The sequence below is a fragment of the Nesoenas mayeri genome, assembly GCF_963082525.1.
Source record: "Nesoenas mayeri genome assembly, chromosome: 5".
NCBI classification, from domain to species: domain Eukaryota; kingdom Metazoa; phylum Chordata; class Aves; order Columbiformes; family Columbidae; genus Nesoenas; species Nesoenas mayeri.
In genome coordinates, this window is record NC_137548.1 from 2,825,577 (window position 1) to 2,849,370 (window position 23,794).

At 52.3% G+C, this 23,794-nt stretch overlaps 1 protein-coding gene across 2 annotated transcripts in view; it reads right to left on the reverse strand.

Annotated features, from left to right (window-relative positions):
- TRIM9 (tripartite motif containing 9) overlaps window positions 1-23,794 on the reverse strand; it is a gene marked incomplete at both ends in the record, with an annotated part of 64,231 nt that overhangs the window by 17,783 nt on the left and 22,654 nt on the right. For both annotated transcript variants that reach the window (XM_080345550.1, XM_080345549.1), the window contains 4 exons: window positions 272-425; window positions 1,145-1,255; window positions 7,238-7,360; window positions 7,760-7,855. In XM_080345550.1, the coding sequence (XP_080201676.1) occupies window positions 272-425; window positions 1,145-1,255; window positions 7,238-7,360; window positions 7,760-7,855 (484 nt within the window). The remainder of the gene's footprint in view (window positions 1-271; window positions 426-1,144; window positions 1,256-7,237; window positions 7,361-7,759; window positions 7,856-23,794) is intronic.

The following is a 23,794-nucleotide window of genomic DNA, read 5'->3' on the forward strand; positions in this document are numbered from 1 at the left end:
CCTGGCTCTCCTGGCACTGCAGAGCACGTTCTATAACAAAACCAAGCTCCCGGCACCTTGATCTGGCACACAGCAGCCCAGTGATGCAAGACAGGGAGGCAAATGGCTGGCCCAGGGGTGCAAAATACACAGGAACCGGTGTAACTCTGGTTCTGGGGTGCTCAGTTTTGTTGGCAGAAGATGCAAAACTGCTCTGCTGCCCCTTCCCTGCGACGAGTTGGATCAGTATGAGCAGAGAGGGGCTTTTGAAAGGCACTGGAAATATTCTTACCTTTCATCTGCACGAAGTCGAGCTGGTGGATGGACTGTAGCAGAGGAGCGTTGTCAAGGTTCAGGTCGAAGTCCGTGGTCATCCGAGGTGTGAGCGTCCCCTTTCCCCACTGGTCCTCAGTCAGGTGCACTCTCCTGATGAGAGCGTCCGAGATCTGGTGACAAGGAGCAGCCTCAGCACCCGAGGGACACCTGGGCTGGGCTTTGTCCCTGCCCTGTCCCCCCCCGGAGCTCCCTCTTCTGGTCCTGACTGCCAAAAGCTGGGACATCACTTGTGGTTTCATAGAATAGTGTGGGTTGGAAGGGACCTTCAAAGTCCATCCAGTGCCACCCCTGCCATGAGCAGGGACATCTTCACCAGCTCAGGTTGCTCAGAGCCCCGTCCAGCCTGGCCTGGGATGTCTCCAGGGATGGTTCATCCACCACCTCTCTGGCCAACCTGGGCCAGGCTCTCACCACCCTCAGGGACAACAATTTCTTCCTCATGTCCAGCCGGAATCTCTGTCCTTTAGTTTAAAACCATCACCCCTTGTCCTATTGTGAGGGGTTTCCACCATCGCCCCTTGCTTCAGGCTCAGACTGGCACAGGGACCCTGAGAGCTCTGGGGACTATTTTAAAGGCAGATTTCGCTACCAAAGGGACCAGTCCACGCATGAACAGTGGGATGCTGTTCTCAAGTGCTGTTTGCCCATCTTGTGCTGGAGAACCATGAGACAGCGCGTTACGATCACTGCTCCAGACACACAGCACCGCCTGCTGCCACCCTGTGCTCAGAGCAAGCAACGTCCTGCTGTGAACCTGGAGGTAATGAGAGCTTGGCCCTTGGTTTTATGGCTGGAAAAGCTGTGGCACATCACTCTGGGTGTAACCAACCTGCAGAAAGCCGCTGGGGTCGTTCTCCTTGATCACCTCCAGGCAATACTCCATCAGGCCCGTGGTCTGGCGCAGCTTGACCGTGCAGTGAGAAATCTGGTCTCGCACCACCTGCAATGGGACAAGGAGAGCGGCGTCGCTTGGAGCTGCTGGGTTTTGGGAGATGGGAGCAAACAGGCTCTGGTGACATGTGGGCACAGAGACAGCGTGACACAAAGGGAGACAGAGACTCAGGGGAAGAGAAAATGGCAGAACTGGCCATGATACAGAATTCTGGATCCTTGAAAACGTGGGGAAGAATGAGGTTTGTTTAGCTCAAAATTATTAATCCACGTAATTATTGAAAGCAGCAGGGCAGTTCCACGCTCTGTCTTTAATTAAGACAGCTTCGGAAGTCCACACAAAGCAAATGCACAGCCCCACAGCATCCATGGGGCTGCCCCATCACTCCTTGGCTGTGGGGCTGGCTCTGGGGCAGCTGCACTCAATGGCCCCGAGTGAGGGGTGAGCCTGGGATTCCATGAGGAACGAACACATCACCTCTCTCAGCTTCTGCTCTGCCTAACGATCTGTTTGAGATGCTCATCTGCCCATCGGCTGAGATGGACCACGGTACGGAATTGCCTCATTTTCTCTGTTGGGAGCCAAGGGAAGAGCTCAGGTGTGCTGCTGAGAGGAGATAAACCCTGTGCACCTCATGGCAGGGATCCCTACCACGTGCCCAGGACCTGGCGGCTGACAAAGATTGGCAGAACAGCTCAGGAAGAGATATTTTATGCTTTAGAGGAACGTGCCCATGGTAGATAATATTTATATTTCCTGGAAGAGCTTTAAAGCTGTGTAGAGGCTGAACAAAGCTACGCAGCTCTAGGGATTGTGGCTATTCAGGATGTTACAGGCAGTAAAGACGAGCTTCCCATCAGCACCTGCAGTGTGATGGAAAAAGCTCCAAGAAGCGGCGATTAACACTTCTGGAAGCTTGAACGACTGCCCTAGGCTGAGAAGCAGCTCCTCCCGTGAGCATCCCGCCTGGTCTGAGCGCTGGGGAGGCAAAATGAAGCACGTGCCAGCCTCCTGGATGGAACAACCCGGCGTTTCACGGGAGGCGATGACTCCTGCAGGGCAATCAATCACATTGTGCGTTGCTTAATTATCATTTAATCACCCAACAGGAAGAAAAGACTCACCAGTCCTGCAACTCGGGGACAACATACCTGCTTCTGAGAAATGCTATAATATATGAAACACCCTCCTAGCTGGCTCCTTTTTAATCTTTTAGGGACTTGCTGTTTGCAGAGCCAACTATGATTGCTTTAACAATCCAAGCCCTATTTTCCCAGCCTGTGGCAGGGAGCTGCAGCCACCGCACCCCATGTACAGGGCAGAAAAGGCAGCAGAAGAAGCTCCCTTATTGTTCCTCAGGAGCCAGGCATCTGTACGGAGGCTTGCAGAGATGCTGGATCGCTCTGAGCCAGCGCGATGGGCAAACATTGATTTTGGCCTCAAATGCTGTCATCGGAGGTAAAAGAGTTAATTCAGTGCTGGTTTCTAACACCTGAGTGCTCTGGAATGGTTGTGCTGGGAGGGAGCAGAGGGAACGGTGAGTCCTGCAGATGTGGTTTTGCTCAGCGGGTCAGACGGCAACGACGTGTGACAACCTCGGCCCAGCGTTCACAGCTTTCGTCTTAGAATGCGTGATAGCGCTTCTATTTGGGTTCTTATCTTTGTAATATATAAAGTGTATCTGGTCCATTAAAAAAACAGGTAAAAATACTGATTCCTGGCATTCATAGTGTGCAGCACCAATTCAGAACAGTTATTGCCATGACTAAGTTTGTGATGGATCATTCTCGATTGCTCTGGAATTCAAGGAAGTAGCAGTGTTTGATTTTGTCCCAGGTTAGTTACATTAGTTAGGCGCTATAATCACACAAGCATTTATAGAGATGTTAATTCAAGTGCAGATTGGACACGAGGAAAAGGTTCTTAGCTCAGAGGGTGGTCGGTCACAGCCCCAAGCCTGACGATGCTCTTAGTCCTATGGTTTAGTGCCAGGCAGTCCTGTGAGGAGCAGAGAGTTGGGCTCAATGACCCCTATGGGTTCTTTCCAACTGGAGATATTCTATGACTCCTACACCAATGTTTTCTGAAAGCGTGGGCAAGCCCCTGGGTTTCCTTTCTCCATGGGGATGGTCAGTCCTTTGGGGTGGGATCCATAAGGTGCAGAGCAGGTACAAACCCGTGCAACAACCTGCAGCCCCTGCCATGCAACACAAAGCAGCCCTGGCATCAATCTGATCCCTTCTCCCCACAGAGAAGGTGCCGGGGGGTCGTTCTGCTCTTGCAAGGGTTGTTTGCCATGTGATGTTGGGTTTCTTGGCTGCAGATTGCAGTGTTACCACTGAGCACGAGATGAGCCCAGCCTAAGCTCGCTGCTTGAGCAAATCCTGACTGAGCCAGAGTAAGGTTTTGCATTCCCGGCCTGCTGAGCTGCAGAGCGGTGAGTGGGGATCACACCCCGAATGCCCAGAAGCGCGGTGTCCTTCTGTCGTGAGACCCCTCTCCGGGGAAATGCACATGCCGCCAGGAAGACAGTAAAGATGGGATTGGTATAACAATCTTCTTATCTTCTTTGCAGCTTAAATCTCTGTCTGGTTTGCCCAGGATAATGAATTTGTGAGCTTCTCCCTGCCTGAGTAGATGCTTTCGAAGTATTACCAGCAGAATTGCCATCTGCTCCCCGCAGCCAGAACACACGGCTCCGAGAAACAGCATTTGTTCGGTGAATCATAGAACAGTTTGGGTTGAAGGGACCTTCAAAACCCATCCAGTGCCCCCCCTGCCATGAGCAGGGACATCTTCACCAGCTCAGGTTGCTCAGAGCCCCGTCCAGCCTGGCCTGGGATGTCTCCAGGGATGGTTCAGCCACCACCTCTCTGGCCAACCTGGGCCAGGCTCTCACCACCCTCAGGGACAACAATTTCTTCCTCACGTCCAGCCTCAATCTCCGTCTTTTAGTTTAAAACCATCACCTCTTGTCCTATCACAAGTGGCCTTGCTAAAAAGTCTGTCCCCATCTTTCTTATGGGTCTCTTTTAAGTACAGTAAGGCCACACTAAGGTCTCCCTGGAGCTTCTCTCCTCCAGGCTGAACAACCTCAGTGAAGACAGGCACGGTGTCCCAGTACAGCCCTGGACATGTGTTTCCCTGTCACCGTTGTAGTCAAGGGACAGGTCACAGGTGGGGCAGGGGGTCCTGCCACCACTGCCCCGGTGCCAGCGTGGGCACCGCGAGGCTCCTGGCCCTGTTGGGAAGGAGGGACCCGGACCCGGAGACAGCAGCCCCGGCTTTGTCCCTGTGTCCTGCGCGCTCCCGCCGCGGGTGAGGTGAGGCCAGCGCCAGGCAGCTCCAGGCTCATTAATTACTGAGCTTCCTGGCGGATTATCCCGCTAATAAACCTCTGGTCCGGAGTGGAAGTGCTTGCTGCAGGGTGCCACCGAGGCTACGTAAATCGTTATGCATGAGGGCACAAACTGAGATACAAGAAATTCCATTTATCATAAGTAAAAGCTGGGGGATTTTTGCCATAAAGGTGGTCAAAGAGCGGAGCAGAAAGGCTGCGGAGTCTCCAGCCTTGGAGATACTCAAAGCCTGACCCCAGGCAGCCCAGGCAGCAGCTGTAGGTGCTCAGAAACCGCAGCCAAAGCAGCGATCCTGCCCTTCTGTGACTCTGCCATCCCCTTCGGGGACCGAGCCCCTATTCATCCAGAGAACTAGAGCATGAAACAGCGGTTTAATTGCAGCATCTACACAGCAGGCGAGCCAACAGCAGAAATCCTCGTTTCCCTTCGCCGCCAACAAACCCTTTTCAAGGCAAGAAGAGGGATCTTTGGTTGGGATCTTACGGGACTTGGTGGCTTTACAGCTTCTGCGCCCCACACCAGAGAAGCGGGATGCAGGCAGGAACAGTCAGACTCCATTAATTGCTTTGATTAGGGGAATAAAAGGTTCTAAAAATAAGATGTAAACATCTCCCATGCCTTCAAAGGCACGGTCTAAACCCAGTGGGGCCAGTGAAGCCTATAAGTTTTCCATATGGCCTTAAGCATCTTGCGGTTGTCCTCGTGCACCAGGGATTTCCACATTTGAGGGGCAGCCTCAGGAAGACTCAAAGGACTTGCAGGATTCACCAGATTGCCCGGAAAACCAGGTTGCCATGAATTTTGCATGGAATTACATATTTTATAAACTCTCCTGAAGCCATGTGGGTAACACACCTCACTAAGCACCGGCATCTTCTGGGAAAAGGGTAATGGCTCAGCTGGCGAGGGGATTTGGGCAGCTCCGCGCATTTTATTTGTGGGCGTTTTTATTAAATTTAAGTGCAATGGAGGCATCAGCCAGAACCTGGCTGCTAATTACAACCTATAAAAAGGACTTTTGCTGTGCACTCACAGCACCTCACCACTACCTTAAAATAGGAAATTTATTTCAAGAGCTTTTCTTCCCTGCAAGATGACATTAACTATAATTTACATGTTAATCCAGCTCCTAGAAGGCAGTAACATCTGCGCTCGACTTAAATATCTTCTTCACCTTCCTCTACATTTTAATTCTTGGGTAGATTAGCGGTTTTCAAGGCACTCAGCCTCACTTGAACCCCGGCTCCTCAGAGCCCGAGTCCTGCCGGGGATGTCACTTGGAGGACACAGAGCCTCCGCACCCGGGTGGCCGGGACATGGTCACCTGGGGACAGAGGGACGTGTCACGGGGAGCGGTGCTGCAAACCCAGGTGGAAAAACCCAGATGGAAAAATCCGCAGGACAGATCCTGATGGTTTGTGCTGAATCCCACAAGCGCACGTCCTTCGAGCAGAGCTTTTCCAGGTGGATGTTTCCATGGTGACTTGCTTCTTGTTACTGGGAAAGGAGGCTCTGGATGGAGCTGGGAGAAGCGGAGCTGCTGTGATAACAACCCCGTGCGATGTGATAACAACCCCGTGCGATGCCGACAGCGGCACGTCCTGGACACTTGCATAAGCCCATTAGTGTGAGGTTAACAGCTGGACTTGATAATCTTGAGGGTCTCTTCCAAGCAAAATGATTCTATGATTCTGTTTCCCAATGGAAATGCTGTGGTGTCCATCATCTGCAGGCGGACCAGAGACCGGTGGCCTCCTCCCTCATTTGAGGTAGGTCCAGGAATCCTCCTGGGAGCCCAAAGAAAGATCAAGGCAGGATGCAAGCGGAGCCAGAGAAGAGACACAGATGTTTGTAGCCCGAACACTGAAATGCCCTTGGAATAAGGATCCTGGAAGCATGAAATGATGTCGGTGTGAAATGCCTCAGCTGTGCGGTATCAGTGATGGCCAGAGCCCAACTACCTTGTCCACCAGACACTGCTACACTTGCTCCACTGCCCCCAGGTGGGATCTGGCCCTTTGCTTCCCTTCTTAGCCCCAAACGAGCTGAAAAGACACAGCATAGTGACTACAGGAACGCCACAAGCCCACTTTCAGAGCTGACCTCAACATCCATCTTGACAGATGTAGCTCCGCTACCCCAATGCCAACAATTCACCGCTTGGTGCAACCTGAAGCCATGAGGTGCTCACCAAGCACAGAACAGAAAAAGGAATGATTCTTACTCCTGCCAATGACAAAACTGGTGTTTCATGGCACCAAGTGCCCCAGGATTTCAGCTGAAGCCAGCAGAATTTCCAAGCACTCAGCATCCTGCGGGATCAGGCCAGTGGCTCAGAAGTAAGACGGGACATGAACAAGGTTCTTTTCCAGCCTGTGGGTGCTCTGTGTGTGGCTCTGCTGACCTAATGATGAGTAATTAGCCCAGTAACGGAGTAATTCAGCGGGAACCACCACCTGGAGGAAGCAGCACTTTGCTCAGCGCCCATCATGCTCGGGGTGGGCTGGGCATCTGCAGCAAAATGGAATTCAACCAATGTGAAAAGCAAGAAGAGCAGCTTTCCAGCAACCTCCCTGCTCCTCCCACAGCACTTCACCCCAGCAAACAGCACCATGGTCCTCATCCCCATCTGGTTCCAACCCCGCAGAAAGCTCCCTGGGTAGGGACTCACCTTCAGCTTGTGCTCGTGCTCCTTGTTGACCCGGGACAGCAACTGGGCTTTCCTTCTGTTGAGGGCATCGATGAGGGCGTCACACTGGGCCACCAGGCAGGCTTCAAACTCCACACTGTTCTCCTGCGGGTCAGAAAGGAGCATTACAGCCCAGGGCACGTCTCCAGTTGGGAAACCTGATTTTTTCTTAAATGCTACCACATGGATCATTTTTATACATCAGCACATGGGGTGCCTATATGCCTTTGGCTCACGGCAGATGTGGCCGTGGCAGGTGAGCAACAGGTTTGGTCCATCCTGTTGCATGCTTGGATCTGCCTATGGCAGAGAAGGGAAGGGCTGGGGTCTCTGCTCCATGACACAGGCAGCTCTGGGAGCAGCAGTTTTTGGGAGGGCTGCGGGGGGGTGTTGATTGTGGGCCCCTTTGGGAGAGCACCCACCAAGCCAAGCCAGGGCAGAGGATTGCAGAGAGCAGCTCATCTCCCGGGGAAGGGGCTGCTCCTCGGCCAGGAGACACAGTACCTGGATTTGCTGCACCATGTTGCGGAGCTGGACCAGGAACTCTTTCGCTTCCTTGGCTCTGTCTGACAACCCATTCAGGGCCTGGGAAAGCTGGCTCTGCAGAGAGAAGAAAAGAGCAGGGTCATTGGGCTCATCCCTGTGCTGGAGGAGCTGGTGTGTGTGGTTTGGGCTGGGGAGGGACTGCAGCCCAGTGCTGCCTTCCCAGGTTGTGCGGCTTTCAGCCACTCGCCGAGGTGTCCTGGTCCTGCCGCCCCGAGAGGAAGGAGAGAAAAAGAGTGTTAACCACCATAGAATCATTTTGGTTGGAAAAGATCATCCAGTCCAATCATAACCCACCCCTGGCACTGCCCCATGTCCTGAGAACCTCATGTCCATCTGTCCAACCCTCCAGGGATGGTGACTCCAGCACTGCCCTGGGCAGCCTGTTCCAATGCCCCACAGCCCTTTGGGGAAGAAATTGTTCCCCACATCCAACCTCAACTTCCCCTGGCGCAACTTGAGGCCGTTTCCTCTGCTCCTGGCGCTTGTTCCTGGGGAGCAGAGCCCGACCCCCCTGGCTCCAAGCTCCTTTCAGGCAGTTCAGAGATCAGAAGGTCTCCCCTCAGCTCCTGTTCTCCAGCTGAACCCCCCAGGTCCCTCAGCCGCTCCATCACACTTGTGCTCCAGCCCCTCACCAGCTCCGTTCCCTTCTCTCAACTCGCTCCAGCACCTCAAGGGCTTTCTTGGTGTGAGGGGCCCAGAATTGACCCTAGGATTCGAGGTTTGGTCTCCCCAGTGCCCAGCACAGGGACGGTCACTATCCTGGTAGCCCTGGGTTTGGGGAGCAGATATTCAGTGTCCACCTCCTCCACAGGCTTCCCTGGGTGATGAGAGACAAGCCACATCCCTCCTGGGTCTCAAAGTCACTATGTCCCCTAGATCTCTGCTCTCTGGGGAGCCAGACCCCAAAAATCCCGTTGGATCTGATGCACGTCTGCTGAAGACGATCAGCAAAACGAAATAGGTCATGTCATCCGAATCAGACTGAAAATCTCCCAATCTCTCCTGAAAGCAAAGGTAGAGCAGGGTCCTCCACCACCATGCAAAATACTGATGGCCCGTTCCTCTGGTTCATGCTGAGCTGAGTGGCATAACAAAGCAATAATAATGATAATGACTTGTGATTTTTCATGTTCATGGCCCTTTTGAAACATTAGCTTAGGAATCTCCTTCCCCCTTTGCCATGATTTCAGAAAGAGTTATTATCCCAAGAACTGGGCAAATCACCCACAACAACCGACCTCTTGGAGAGATTTTGCCGCTTTGGTGGGCTGCAAAATGCCTCCGCGTACCACGCAAGGTTTTGGGGTGTGATCTTGCTTTGTGGCACACACAGAAGGGAACCCAGAAGATGGCTGATGTCCCCAAATCTCCAAAAGCCTAATGTGACTGTCCCCGCTGTGGTCAGGACGCTGACACCTTCCCCATCGTGCTGCGTTGGTGTGAATGGGACAGGGAGGAGATGAGATGGGAGCAGGGGGTGATGGTGCAGAAGGGACACGAGGTCACCTGCTGAGATGGTGCTGGGGCTGAAATCAAGAGAACAAAACCAAACCAAACCCTGCTATCGGAAAGACAAGACAGCAAATGGATGGCGACCATTTAACAGCCCGGAAAATGACCTTACTGCTGCTTCCCCAGGGGACGTTAATATAACCCTAGCGATTTCTGCATTTCCTTTGTGATTTATTGTGCTCGAGTCATTAGGATGTGGAGCTAATCAGCGAATGCATCTCTAATAAAAATGGGATTACTAAATCAGCTCAGCAGGGCCTCCCCATCCCCAAGCAAAGGAACAGAGATGAGGTGGGAGCCTGAGCTGCTCCCTGCGGTGCTCGCAGCCCCAAACCCACCAGTTTTGCCTCGTCCTCCCCACTGCACCCCTGAAAAAGCCTCCATCACCCTGCCCCACACTCGCCCCCCAAAACCCACACATGGCTCCAGGTCCCCCAAGCTTAAGAAGATGATTTAATCCCATCAAGGTGGTTTGGATTGCTGAGAACTGAGCGCTGCAGGGCTCTGGGCTTCGATAAGCAGAGAAAGTCAGCGGGAGTTTGTTATGTTTACAAGCTCCTCATTAAAATTGCAGCATGGTGGTTTTTTTTTTCCTTTAATAAAGTCTTTGGCTTTTTGTGTTCTATCAACATACATTTCAGAAAGGGCATCTTAATATCAACATAACTCTTTGAGGCTTTCCTAATAGGGAAGTGTTTTAAATGCGCTCTTAAAATTTAATGAGAGCTCAGTGACACCCGTGTGCACGGTCCATGTGCTGCTGCTTCACCCCGGACACCCTCAGTCTCACAGCACAGCGGCTTCCAGCTCTGAGCCCGTCCATGAAAACATGGTCCATCGCCTTCTGAGCATCCCTCCCTCCCTAGTCCTGCATCCCCTTTATCAGCTCAGCCCTTGGGATGATCCGAGGCTGGAACAGCTCTGCTATGGGGACGGGCTGAGAGAGCTGGGGTGTTCAGCTGGAGAAGAGAAGCTCCAGGGAGACCTTATTGTGGCCTTTCTGTACTTAAAAGGGGCTGATAAGAAAGATGGGGACAGACTTTTGAGCAGGGCCTGTTGGGATAGGACAAGGGGTGATGGTTTTAAACTAAAGGAGGGAGATTCAGGCTGGACATGAGGAAGAAATTGTTGGTCCTGAGGGTGGTGAGAGCCTGGCCCAGGTTGGCCAGAGAGGTGGTGGCTGAACCATCCCTGGAGACATCCCAGGCCAGGCTGGACGGGGCTCTGAGCACCCTGAGCTGGTGAAGATGTCCCTGCTCATGGCAGGGGGGGCACTGGGGGTGCTGGGATGGTCCCTTCAACCCAAACCCTTCTGTGATTCTATGTTCTCACTGCCACTGGCTCCTGCAGACGAGAGGCATGAACTAACCAAGAAACTATTTTTTCCATACACGTAAGGCTGATGAAGTGCACAGGGACACCCTGCCCCATCCCTTGTCCCCGGCACGGAGACTGGGGTGCGATGTGCAGTAAGAACCAGCACGCCCTGCGCAAAGCTGGTGATGCCAGTTCCGATGTATGGGTGGCCACAGGTTCCTCACTGGACACGGCAGCTCTAAGGTTTGATTTTTCATCACTATGAGCTTCATACCAATCTCCAGGAAGGGTCCCGATCACACTGAGACTCTCCCGGAGCCGAGACACATTCCTGGACATGTTCCTTTGAAACACAGACCTGCCCGAATATTCCACTGCATCCCTGATGCTTATGGCAAGTCACCCCTCTGGGGATTCAGAGCCGCAAGCCATCACGGTTAGCCCATTAACCGAGGTTAATTAATGCTATACGACACTGGAGCGCCTATGGGAATGTGCGCGGGGACTCGCGGGCATGCCTGGATGTATTCATTAAGGGCAGCGCTGCAGGCACGGTGACAACATGATTCATCACTGCACACCCCAGAAAAACACAGTCCTTCTGGTTTCTCTTATTATGTTAATAAGTCAGAGGCTGCGGAGAGAAATTAAATGACTGATTGTGTCCGTAAATTCTACAGGTACCTTCCGCGACCCTTGGAGCAAACCCAAGCTTTAATGCAGTCTGTCGCTTGGGAGGAGGATTTAATCAGCGGACACGGATGGCAGAGTCACAGGTTCCCCACAAATGTGTGATCTACGTGGAGCGAGCAGGAGATGGAGACTCAGGATGAGTCTCCGGTCATAAGGACCTTGAGCTTTGTCTCCTGTGGGTGCTGTACCACACCGCAGGAAACGATGCTGTTAATACTTCTGACATATGCTGGAGGGATTTCCCCTCCCTGCGAAAAGCTGGAACACTGCAATTTGCACCTATAGGTGAAACAAAATCTTTGGGGTTCTCAGGGCTGCGAACCCTGCTTTGGGGACCACTGTCCCACCACGGAGCAGGGGACGGTGGATGGGGACAAAATGTCCATCAGCGTGCAGCTCACACGGGCTGGACCGGAGCAGTCTCACCATGAGCTCGCACACGCAGGGGAATTAATGAGTGTGAAATGAAGGGAAAAGAAATCCCATTTAGCGCCGTCTTAAAGTCAAGTGAATTTGTTCTTTGCGGAAAGCTGGCCTCTTTTTCAATGCTCTTGTTTCAAGGCACTAAAGAAGAGACCTCTGTAATGCACATTAGCATTAATGGGAGCTAAGCATTTAAATCTCTGTCCCCAGAGCACTTAGGAGAGAATCCTTCCCCTCTTTGTGCTGCTAATAGCTCTGTAACCCTCCTTCCCAGGCAGGGCTGACAAAGGGGTCTCTGTCTCTGGTTCCCGGTGCAGGGGTGAGCGCAGAAGGCTGGTGGCTCAGTGGGGCTGAGCAGGCTCCAAGAAATGGAGAAAAACCACCATTTTAAACTCTGCGTCGTCTCTCAGATAGAGCTGGTGTGGTTCTCCTTCCATATAACCCAGCAGCCAGCGATGGGGCTCCTCTTGGTTTCCCTTGAGGCAACGAGGAGGCTCAGCCTGTTATTTCAGGAGGCACAATGATCTTAAAGGTCTTTTCCAGCCTAAATGATTGTAGGGTTCTAAGTGTGTGCCCTGTGAAATCCACCTCCGCTGGGCTGCTGCAGACCACACCGGTGCCAAAGGCCATTTGCACCCAGGATTTCAGATGAATGCACCTCCTCACCCACCCCACATGCCAACCCCGGACAGAAAACTCATCCCCAAAGAGCTCTCAGCATCATATTGGAGCCCAGCACCTGCTCTGACATCTCAAATGTTGCAACCACCTCCTATTCCTTCTCTCCTTCTAAACATCTCACAGCCGGTTCCTATGATGGAGCTTCCACATGGAGGTAAAAGAATCATGGGATAATTTTAGTCAGAAGAGACCCTCAAGATCATCGAGTCCAACCATAACCCACCCCTGGCACTGCCCCATGTCCCTGAGAACCTCATGTCCGTCTGTCCAACCCTCCAGGGATGGTGACTCCAGCACTGCCCTGGGCAGCCTGTTCTAATGCCCCACAGCCCCTTGGGGAAGAAATTGTTCCTAATATCCAATTTCAACCTCTCCTGGTGCAACTTGAGGCCTTTTCCATCCTATCACTTGCTATGTGGGAGAAGAGACCAACCACAGCAAGAAAAGATGCTGTTTCCAGCTGTTCTGCTTGTAGCCTTGAAAGGGTGAGGAGATGTCACAGATGCTGGAGTTGAAGTCAGGTGCTTCTTTCATTTAATTAAAGCATAGGACCTACAGCCTTTGAATCCTGAGGCGAGCTTACTGTACGTGATGCCCGACTAATTAAAATAGGATGTTTAATTAAAACTTGCATCCAGTCAGGAAGCTGATGAAGCTAAACTGCTGCTAATTGGCTTTTGGCTCCAGTCACGAGAGCTTGACTTTTGGATTCAACGCTGCCTAAGAAGAGAAACCAGGAGCTGCAGCTTGGCCTGAACCTGCTCCTCAGGACAGGAGCCTCCAGCCTGGGGTGTGGGGAGACCAGACCAGGGTCCTGCAGGTGACTGTCCCCATGGGACACCAGGGATGGTCCTCATGGGACACTAGGGATGGTCCTCATGGGACACCAGGGATGGTCCCCATGGGACACCAGGGATGGTCCTCATGGGACACCAGGCTCCTTCCTGAGTCTGCTCTAGAATCGTTTTGGTTGGAAAAGACCCTCAAGATCAAGTCCAACCATAACCCACCCCTGGCACTGCCCCATGTCCTGAGAACCTCATGTCCGTCTGTCCAACTCTCCAGGGATGGTGACTCCAGCACTGCCCTGGGCAGCCTGTTCCAATGCCCCACAGCCCTTTGGGGAAGAAATTGTTCCCCAGATCCAACCTCAACCTCCTCTGGCGCAACCTGAGGCCGTTTTTCCCCATGTTAAGCCCCAAGGCTGGGCTGCTGTCCACCAGCTGGTAGGATTTTATTAAATCCCCTTATTTTTTTATAGCATTGATAACAGAACAGCAAACCCATGCTGGGTGCTGCAGCACGGAGTGGAAATCACTGCCAATCCAGGCAGTGTCCATACTGGGGGTCCCATCAGCTTGGGCCAGGTTGTTTTTAATTATCCCCACCTGCCCCGAGTCACTGTGTATCCAGGTGAATGTTGCACACCTGTGCTCCTGGCAATAAGGTGCTGCCGCAGGGTTCTGGGTGGTTTCTGGGGAAGGCAGTGTCACCAGGAGCAGCGTTTGGGATGTCCCTGTGAAGGATAAACCCCGAGAGCTCAGGTGGGACCAGTGTCAGCTGCCTGTCCCACACAAACACGGATGTCACCAAGACCCCTGCGCTGGCCTAACCCACTCCTTTGCTACACGGCTAAACCTGAGGCTGAGCCATTTCTGTGCCCAAGCCCCATATTTGTGGGATTATTTGCTTCCTTGGGATCTGTGTCCTACCACATCATCTCCCCCGTGCTCCCTGCGAGATGGTGACTGCGATAACGAGCCAGGAGCTGAACCCCCCAGCACCGACGTGCTGTCACTTGGGCGCACAGATGGCCCCGGCCGCCGGCTTTGTTCACTCACACACTGGGGCAGTGTATTTCCTCAGCAGGCAGAACTGATTCAAAGACTCCAGCCTGGATATAAAACAAGAATATATTCTTTTCAAGCGCGTGACCTTGCTAAAACCCCTTCATTGCCTCCGGTGCGGCTCTGGGATTCCCTGGCTGCTCTGCCTGCTCCCAGCCTTGCTGCGGGAAATGCTGGGTTCACGCCGAGTTTCTTGCTCGTTTTATTAAGCCCAGTCTCAACTATAATCCACAGCAGCAGAGGCTGTGTCCATCAGTCTGTCCGTATTAGCGTGGTGACTTTCCTAAGCTCAGTTTGCTGCCCGGAGCCCCTCGCTGTGGTGGGGACAGGGGTCTGTGCCCCGACCACCCCAGGTGTCAGGAGTCCCCTCTGAAAGGACATTTCTAATTTTTGCTGATGAAAGGAGATTTCTGACGTTTGCACAATGACCTGCTGCAACTTGGTGACCAAGCCCCGCATTAGCCAGCACTGGGGACACTGCTGGAAGCAAGAAACTTGGGGTAAAAACCTCAATTATTTTCTTTGCATGCATTTTAATGCATGCAATTGTTATGATAAATTGCAGAAGAATTATTCTGGACTCCAGACCCCTGCGAGGAGCAGCACACAGGACAGCCTGGCTGGGACATGGGGCTGTGCCTGCCTGGGGGGACAGGCCACACGCCGCTTCTTCCACTCTGAAACAGCATTTTGCTCCTGCTGTGAATCCGTGTGCTCAATTGAACCTCCTGCGTCCCCATTTGCAGGTTGTCAGTGGCCGGGACAGCTGGTGCTCTGCGGCCTGCGGTGATTTCTCAGCGGGCTTTGGGAGAAGCCTGTACAAGGAGGAGGACTGACCTGAACCCACAGCTTCCAGTATCCTTGCACTGTAATCCCACTTTTTCAACAGGCAAACAATCAGGCACACAAAACTCTCCAGTGCGGGTGCCAAGTGGCCTGGGAGATCATAGAATAACTGAATGGTTTGCATTGGAAAGGACGTTGCCAGCTCCTCCAGTGCCACCCCTGCCATGAGCAGGGACATCTTCACCAGCTCAGGTTGCTCAGAGCCCCGTCCAGCCTGGCCTGGGATGTCTCCAGGGATGGTTCAGCCACCACCTCTCTGGCCAACCTGGGCCAGGCTCTCACCACCCTCAGGGCAACAATTCCTTCCTCATGTCCAGCCTGAATCTCCCTTCTTTAGTTTAAAACCATCACCCATTGTCCTATCACAACAGACCCTGCTCAAAAGTCTGTCCCCATCTTTCTTATGGGCCTCTTTTAAGCACAGAGGTTCACAATAAGGTCTCCTCGGAGCTTCTCTTCTCCAGCTGAACACCCCAGCTCCAGCAGGTCCAACAGATTGTTATCCAACACATCACTGGCTTCCTTCCAAAAACCTGAGGACAGCAGATGAAGTTCTTAGATACCCATGGAGCTTCAGTGACCTATATCTCAAGCACTGCTGTGGGATCAGCCTTGGTTCAGCTTAGCCCCAGAACAGGGTAGATTTCAGATGATTCCTTGTAGCCAAAACCCAGCTTTGTACATGGACATTTGATGTGGATCGGTTCATGTGCGGCAATTTGGACTAAACACATACAAGAGGTATGTGATGTCCTGGGCCGCTCTTTGCTGTGAGGATGTGTTGAAGATGCTCTGTCCTGCCTTTGATATAGGATACAGCCCTTGCTTTGATTTTTAGGGAGAAGAAATATGAGCCTCAAGATATTAGTAACAGCTCTTTGATATTGTCCAATTAACTCCCATTTTGCTTCATTAACACTCAACAACAAATCATCTTAGCTTTTCTTTGGCAAAACTAACGCACGTCTCTTTGAAATCACACAGAGAACTGCCAGCTCTGTTACAGGGATGCTGAGAAAAGCACGAGCTAAGCCAGGGTCTGCTGCCCACCCACGGGTACATGGCGGGGCAAACAAGGTAAGGGTGAGATGCTGTTTAAAAAAGGCCAAGTATTGTTCAGCATGGAGAAGAGGAGACCGAGGAGAGATCCCATCGCGGTCTGCAGCTCCCTCACAAGGAAGGGGGGCAGGCGCTGATCTCTTCTTATCATAGAATCATTTTGGTTGGAAAAGACCCTCAAGATCAAGTCCAACCGTTAACCCACCCCTGGCACTGCCCCACGTCCCTGAGAACCTCATGTCCGTCTGTCCAACCCTCCAGGGATGGTGACTCCAGCACTGCCCTGGGCAGCCTGTTCCAATGCCCCACAGCCCTTTGGGGAAGAAATTGTTCCCCAGATCCAACCTCAGCCTCCCGTGGCGCAACTTGAAGCCGTTTCCTCTCGTCCTATTGAGAGCACCCCAGGGAAAGGCAGAAGATGTCCCAGGGGAGGGTCAGTTGGACATGAGGAAAAGGTTCTTCACTCGGAGGTGCTGGACACTGAACAGGCTCCCCAGGGAGGTGTCACAGCCCCAACCTGACAGTGTTCAAGAAGAGACTGGACAACGTCCTCAGACACACGGTGTGACCTGTGGGGTGTCCTGTGCAGGGACAGGAGTTGGACTCCATGATCCTTGTGGGTCCCTCCAACTCAGGACATTCTGTGATCCACCAGTGCTGTGCAGATCCTCCCACAGCCTGGGCACAGCTCCCAGGCACCGAGGGCACAACACGGGGCTGGGCTCCTTGCCGGCCCCACAGGCGTGTGCTAAAGGAGTGCACTTTGGGCCCAAGAGATGCACAGATGTGATGGATGCAGACACCAAAGTGACACATGCCAGCAACAGAAGTACGGGCAGCTCTGTATGGATTGTGATGAGGCTGACGAGAGGAAGCAAAGAGATGTTTTGGCTGCGAAAGGCACTTATGGACACGTCCTTGAGCAGATGGACTGGTTCTTTGCTAGAGGTGCCATGTACAGGCAGAATAAGCGCCCAGCTACACCTGCCTTCCTCTCTGGAGAAGCCGGGAACACACCATCTTGCACATGCTCTTCCTATATTTGTAGAAAAAGGAAGTTTAAGCAGCATTTGCTGCTCCCCAGCCCTCAGAGGGCTCAGCACGGGAGCAAACCCCTGCATAGGATCATAGAATCATCTTGGTTGGAAAAGATCCTCAAGATTATCGAGTCCAACCATTAACCCAACACTGGCACTTAACCACATCCCTAAGAACCTCATCCGCAGAGGGACATTGCCACTGGGCACGGCTTCTGCCAGGCTTCCCCGCTTCCAAATGCAGATGCTGCCGGCGCAGGGGCAGAGACATGAAACAAGTGGAGCTGAATACAATTAGAGAGATCAGAAATGAAAGAGGAGATGGGAACGTGTTCAGGTTGCTGAGAGCTCCTTGTGCCAAGAGAGAAGAATCACAGATGAGGCGGACAGTGTGCCTTGGGATCCTTGGGCCAAGTGGTGTCAGAAATCCACAGGTGAGAGCTGAGCATGGCACCAAGCAGCACGGCTCAGCATCACACCACAGCCCCGTTAGCATCACACCACAGCCCCGTTAGCATCACACCACAGCCCCCTTAGCATCACACCACAGCCCCCTTAGCATCACACCACAGCCCCGTTAGCATCACACCACAGCCCCGTTAGCATCACACCATAGCCTCATTAGCACACCCGGTGCTCGAGCTAATTGTCCTGATTGCAGCTCTGTGCTGCATGGGCTGTATCTGGAGGAAGATCTCAAATCATAGAATCACAGAATAGTTTGGGTTGAAGGGATCTTCAGAGCCCATCCAGTGCCCCCCCTGCCATGAGCAGGGACATCTTCACCAGCTCAGGTTGCTCAGAGCCCCGTCCAGCCTGGCCTGGGATGTCTCCAGGGATGGTTCAGCCACCACCTCTCTGGGTACCTGGGCCAGGCTCTCACCACCCTGCGGGACAACAGTTTCTTCCTCATGTCCAGCCTGAATCTCCCTCCTTTAGTTTAAACCATCACTCCTTGTCCTGTTGCAACAGGCCCTGCTGAAAAGCCTGTCCCCATCTTTCTTATCAGCCCCTTTTCTGTCTCCAAATGGCACCACAGAGCTGCACTGTGGTCTCCTGTTCGAGATGAGCAGATTGGGGTCAAACCCAGCCGGCAAAGGTCCTCCTTGGATGGAAATCAGGTAGGACAGAGTGTAAGAATAGAGATGTCAACCTCCTAACGTCACTGGGGCTGCCTGCAGAAAGCAGGCACATTCTGCTCTGATCAACAGATGTCCCTCCCCTCGGGATGACACAGGGCAGGACACATTGCAGATGGACGACCAGGAAAAAATACCCAGCAAACAAGTCTGTGCTGAAGGGAAACTGCAGAAATTTGGCTTCCTGGCACCCTGGAAAGTGAGATGCATGTTACTCTGAGCTGCTTTTCTCTGCCACCCCTACCAGCATTGACCCAGCCCTGAAGGAGCATCCAGGAGGGGAACAGAGAGGTGAATTATTGACATGGTGTTACCCAACGGTCTGCTGTATGGCTGTTGAGGAAGGCAGCGCACAGCAAATATTAAGAGTAATAACGTTTGGCAGTGCAGGGTAATTGAGGCAACTGCTGTCGTTACCATCAACCTCGGAAAGCACACAGGTCAGCTTCTGGAAGAGCGATCTGCAGGTCAGAAGGAACTGGCTCATCAAGCAAGATCTTCAGGCAGCCACTGGAAATAGCATTATTATTGTTTTAAAAAGCAATAAATTCATTGCACGGCCTTAATTAGAGAGAAAGGCAGTTAATAAAACCAGATGCTGCGTTTCCCGAGAAGGCTGCTTAGCCGCTAATCTCCAGGGCAGCTCATCCCTTCTGAGATTGCTGCTCCTTGTGGAGCTGCTCCCTTCATTCTGACTAAGCCTCTGAGCCCTGGATCTCCCTTCCCAAGGTGTAGCACACAAGAAACCCCAAATAACCAGCTCCAGGGACCATCCCAGGCCATACGGAGAGGGAGCTGCCTCTGCAAGGTGTCTGGAATTAAAAGAAGGGGCAGTGGAGGAGATTGGACGTGATAAAAACCCAAATGGCTCAATGAGAATGCACTGGTAAAAGTGTGGACTCTTTTCAGGAGCTTTTGGGCTTGCTGAAAAAGGAGAACCCGGAGAAATGGGCTCAAACACAGCATTTTTGTGGGTGATAAAGGAGCGTGCTGGTGTTGCATCCATCCAGCTCTCCACTCCCTGCTTTCTTGTTGGCCCTTTTTAAGTATGGAAAGGCTGCAGTAAGTTCTCCCCGGAGCTTCTGTTCTCCAGGTTGAACACCAGGGTTGTATCCACACCAAGACAACTCGCTCAAGTTTTGGTCCACATTTTCTTGGCAAGATCCTCTCATTATTTTTCTTGCAGAACTCCTTAAACCCACCTGTACTTTGTGAAAATACCCAGCAAACAGCCCATTTCCCACAGGTCGGACTCGGGTTTGCTGGCAGAGCGGTCAGGATAGACATCTGGCATCTCTCACAATGAAGGAAAAGCAACACAGCAGCAACCTGCTGTCATCTACCCAGCAAACACCTTCAGGTCAGCGCTCCATTGACCTCCCTTCTCCTTTGGGCTCTAGGAGTGCCACAGGGTTCAAATCCATCCAGAAGAAAACGAGCTCCCCAGGGACGGCTACAAAATGTTCACGCAGAACAAACAAGCAGCAGGGGAAGAACTGCTAGAAAAGGTCAAGGAGCTTTAAAACACTTCCACTCAGGTCAGGGATAGGGAAAGGTTTGCGTCTGGCTAGGCTGGGATGGCACAAACTACTGCTGCGTCTTTTTATTAATAAAATCCAAAGGGTGTTCCTGCAAATGGTGATGAAGTCCCATCAGGCAAACCCTCGTCTCCTTAGACCCCGTCTTCCTCCACAGTGCATAGATAAACATGTAAGCAAAGACTAAGGTTATGTTCTCATGGGCCAGAATCTGTGTTCTATACAGAATAAAGGTCCTAAGGGTGTACAAGGGGATCAGCACATCTATTTTTTGGGGTACAGTTAGCACAAGAGTACACAGGTGCCAGGTCACTGCTGTGTGTGAGCACCGAACATATTCTCCCATGTAGTCATCCAGGCAAACACTGGCCCAACACCGCAAGGGGTCCTGGCACCGCCCAACACCCAGGAAGGTGCAAAATGCAGATCTTAATGCTTTCTGCCTCAAAATGATGCTCCCTTTGCCTTCAATCCAATTACTGCCTTCCCACTAGCCTGCCTCTGTGGTTACTCACACTTCAGCTCTTCCATCCCATTATTGCATTAAGTCTTTAAATCTGATTACTTTGTTTAGAGTTAAATTTAAACACGATTAAGTGCATAAACAATGATTCTTACCAGTTCTAGCCCAAATACAGCAGAAAGCAGGTTGAGAGCCCCATGGGGCAACTCCTCTTTCTGCAGCGAGGGTTTTGACCATCCTTTTGTCTTGTCCTGAAGCCTTTAATAACCATCTGTGTGCTGTAACCTGGCACAGTCCTAAACGGGCTTGACAGCTAGCCAGCTTCTTGACTTTGCTTTGACATCTAATTGCCTCGAAATGCAAATTGTGCTGCGCTCTCCAGCTCTGAGCAACCGAGGCATGACGGGAAAGCATAGACCGTTCAGCATAGTCACCAGGGCTGGTGGGGGAACAACAGCAACGCATCAGCACCACCACTGATGACCACCAAGGAGGTAGCTCAGCGAAGCTGCCTTCCTATTGAACGTGGTCCTGCTGCCCAGGGACGTGGTGGAGTCACCGGCCCTAGAGGGGTTTAAAAGATGCAGATATGGGTTAGTGACAGCGTTGGGTTAATGGTTGGACTTGATGATCTTAAGGGTCTTTTCCAACCAAAATTATTCTATGCTATGGCATCCAGGAGGCCTGGAGTCCAAGCCTTGCTCTCCCATAGATGACCAGTGTGATGCTGGGCAAGTTCACCTCTTCCATCTCCTGAAAGCTCTAGGGTAGGCGGGTGGGTGGGCACCTGGTCAATGGAGGTCTCACGTGCTTCATACAAAGGTCAAAGCACAACTTTCAAACGCCAGCAGCACGTGGGCTGGCAGCAAGCGGCTCACGCAGCCTTCGCATCCTCGCGGCTCTGCGTGCCGTCACTCCTGTGCCGTATCTCACCGATACGCGAACCCAGACGGCTTCCAGAAATCCCGGCCCGGTGCCCTACCAGCAGCTTCTCATTTCACGGCCCTTTGCCTCTCTGGCTGCTGACCAACACGGGGGTTTCACAGGACATCAGCAAGCGCTTTGTGGCTTAGCCAAAGGGAGGTTTTCAAAGGCGCAGATGGGAGATGGCATCTCATCCCCCTGGGCTACCGACACACAGGCCTCCCCCTCAGCGGGAGGACGCATGTGCATCCCCCAGCATCTCCACGAAGCGGGGCTGCATCATGGCCTTGCGGACAACCCATCTGCTGGCATTTCCCAGTGAATCCTTGATGCTGCTTGATGGGCTGGGTACCCAAAAGCTTGTCTGCCTTTCCCAACTGAATTAGCGAAACAAAAGGTATCTCTTCTCCCACTCACATCTTACCTTGGGGACAAGACAACTACAAGACTGTTGCTTTTCTGCGTATGTTCCTTCTGGCTATTTGCTCTGAACCATCTGCCCCTGCAGAGCGCAGCTTGGCACGTGCTGAAGTGAAACAGCATCAGCACCGGAGGGGTGGGAATAGATGACCTTTAAAAGGTGCCTTCCAGCCCAAACCATTCCATGAGTCTCCGACTACAGCCAGCAGTTGGCCTTTGCCATCATTATCTCAAAGCTCAATGCTCTCAGCCTTAGGCCACCTTGCCCAATCTGATACTCCCTGATGGGGCAATCGTTAATACCTGTTGAAGGAGATGGCATTTGGGGTCAGGAGCACTTACTCTGGCCATTGTCCACATGCCAAAACTCTCACTCACAAAGCCTGCTCTGCAAAAAGCATAAATTTAACCACATTTCCCCTGCTGCAGTTTAAGCACCAAACTTAGTGCTGCATTCATGGAAATATAAAGCGTGCAACTATAGGGTTGAAGACCATCACAATTCCCCTCTTCAACCTCTTTCTCCACACATGCCCAGCTCATTGGTTCTTTCTCCTGTGGACTGTTCTCCCCACATTTGAAACTGCCTTGACACTTGGATGCCCCACACCATCACCATCCTCCAGCTTTTGGAGTGTGTCTTGTGTTCTCCTCTGAGGTCTTCAATGGACTGTGACTTGACCAAATAAATCACTGGGCATTAGCAGCTCTTCAGGCAAAAACACCGTGACTTACCTAACCCTGGAGTACACGGACAACCCCTCCCTCTCTGCTTCTCTGACATGTTTTTAAGAGAACGTGGGTGGGTTCTTTGTTCCTGTTTTTGTTCTAAATGTTGCTCTTGGCTACTGCTTTAAAGCTTGTGTTTAATGGTGAGTGCCCGATGAGCATAAAAGCGAAACGCTGAGTCTCCAGAGATGTTCTGCTTAACAAAGATGCCCAGAGCCAGCAGTGAAACAGGTTTGGGGACCAGGGCATTCTCCCTCACGTTTCTAGGAACCAGCAGCGAGCTCTGGCTCCCCCACAAATCCCCGTGCGATGGCTGAATTACCGGCAATATCACCTGAAATGGCTCCATCCTATCATTTAGGTATGTTCTCATAGAATCACAGAACAGTTTGGGTTGAAGGGACGTTCCCAGCTCCCCCAGTGCCCCCCTGCCATGAGCAGGGACATCTGCACCAGCTCAGGTTGCTCAGAGCCCCGTCCAGCCTGGCCTGGGATGTCTCCAGGGATGGTTCAGCCACCACCTCTCTGGCCAACCTGGGCCAGGCTCTCACCACCCTCAGGGCAACAATTCCTTATATCCAGCCTGAATCTCCCTCCTTTAGTTTAAACCATCACCCCTTGTCCTATCACAACAGGCCCTGCTCAAAAGTCCGTCCCCATCTTTCTTATCAGCCCCTTGTAAGTACTGAAAAGTGATGAAGTGGGCTGGAGTGGACATGGCCTGAACACACTCAGCTCCAAGGTGTGATCGCTCAGGGGCCGTTTCGCTGCCACACCTGAGCCCTGGTGCAGGGACAGCTCTGTGGGGACACGGAGGGGACACAGCCAAACCGCCCATCTGCCTTCTCCCCACCTGCACCAGCCAGCCTGTTCTGCAGAGACAGAAGATCCCCGCTTTGCTACAAGTCACTGGAAAACAAGACTTCACTAGCAACAGAACATCAGCAAATTATTACTATTTTTATGCTTTCTGCTTTTACTAAGATAGCTGGTACCACACAGCCACAGCAGGGAGAGGGAGGAAGAGTGGGGAAGCAAAATCAAGATGTACACAGATTGATTGGCTTTTCTTCTTCATTCCTTCCCTTTCCAACAGGACGGGAAGCTGCTCTCTGCAGACCAGCCCCTTCGGACGTTTGTTTTCAGCCAGGGGTCTCTTGCAGACTCCAGCCAGCATGAGCGAAACACAAGGAGCTCTGGGCAACACCAAAGTGTTTCTCATGCCTAGGAACTCACGGGGTTTGCAGGTTTGCCACCACTTCTTGTGTCTCTTCAACAAAGCAGAGGGCAGAGGGATTTGCTCCAAGGTTGAGCTTACTAGAAAAACCATCTCGTTCAGTTATTGCTGTTGCTTTTGGGCAGAAG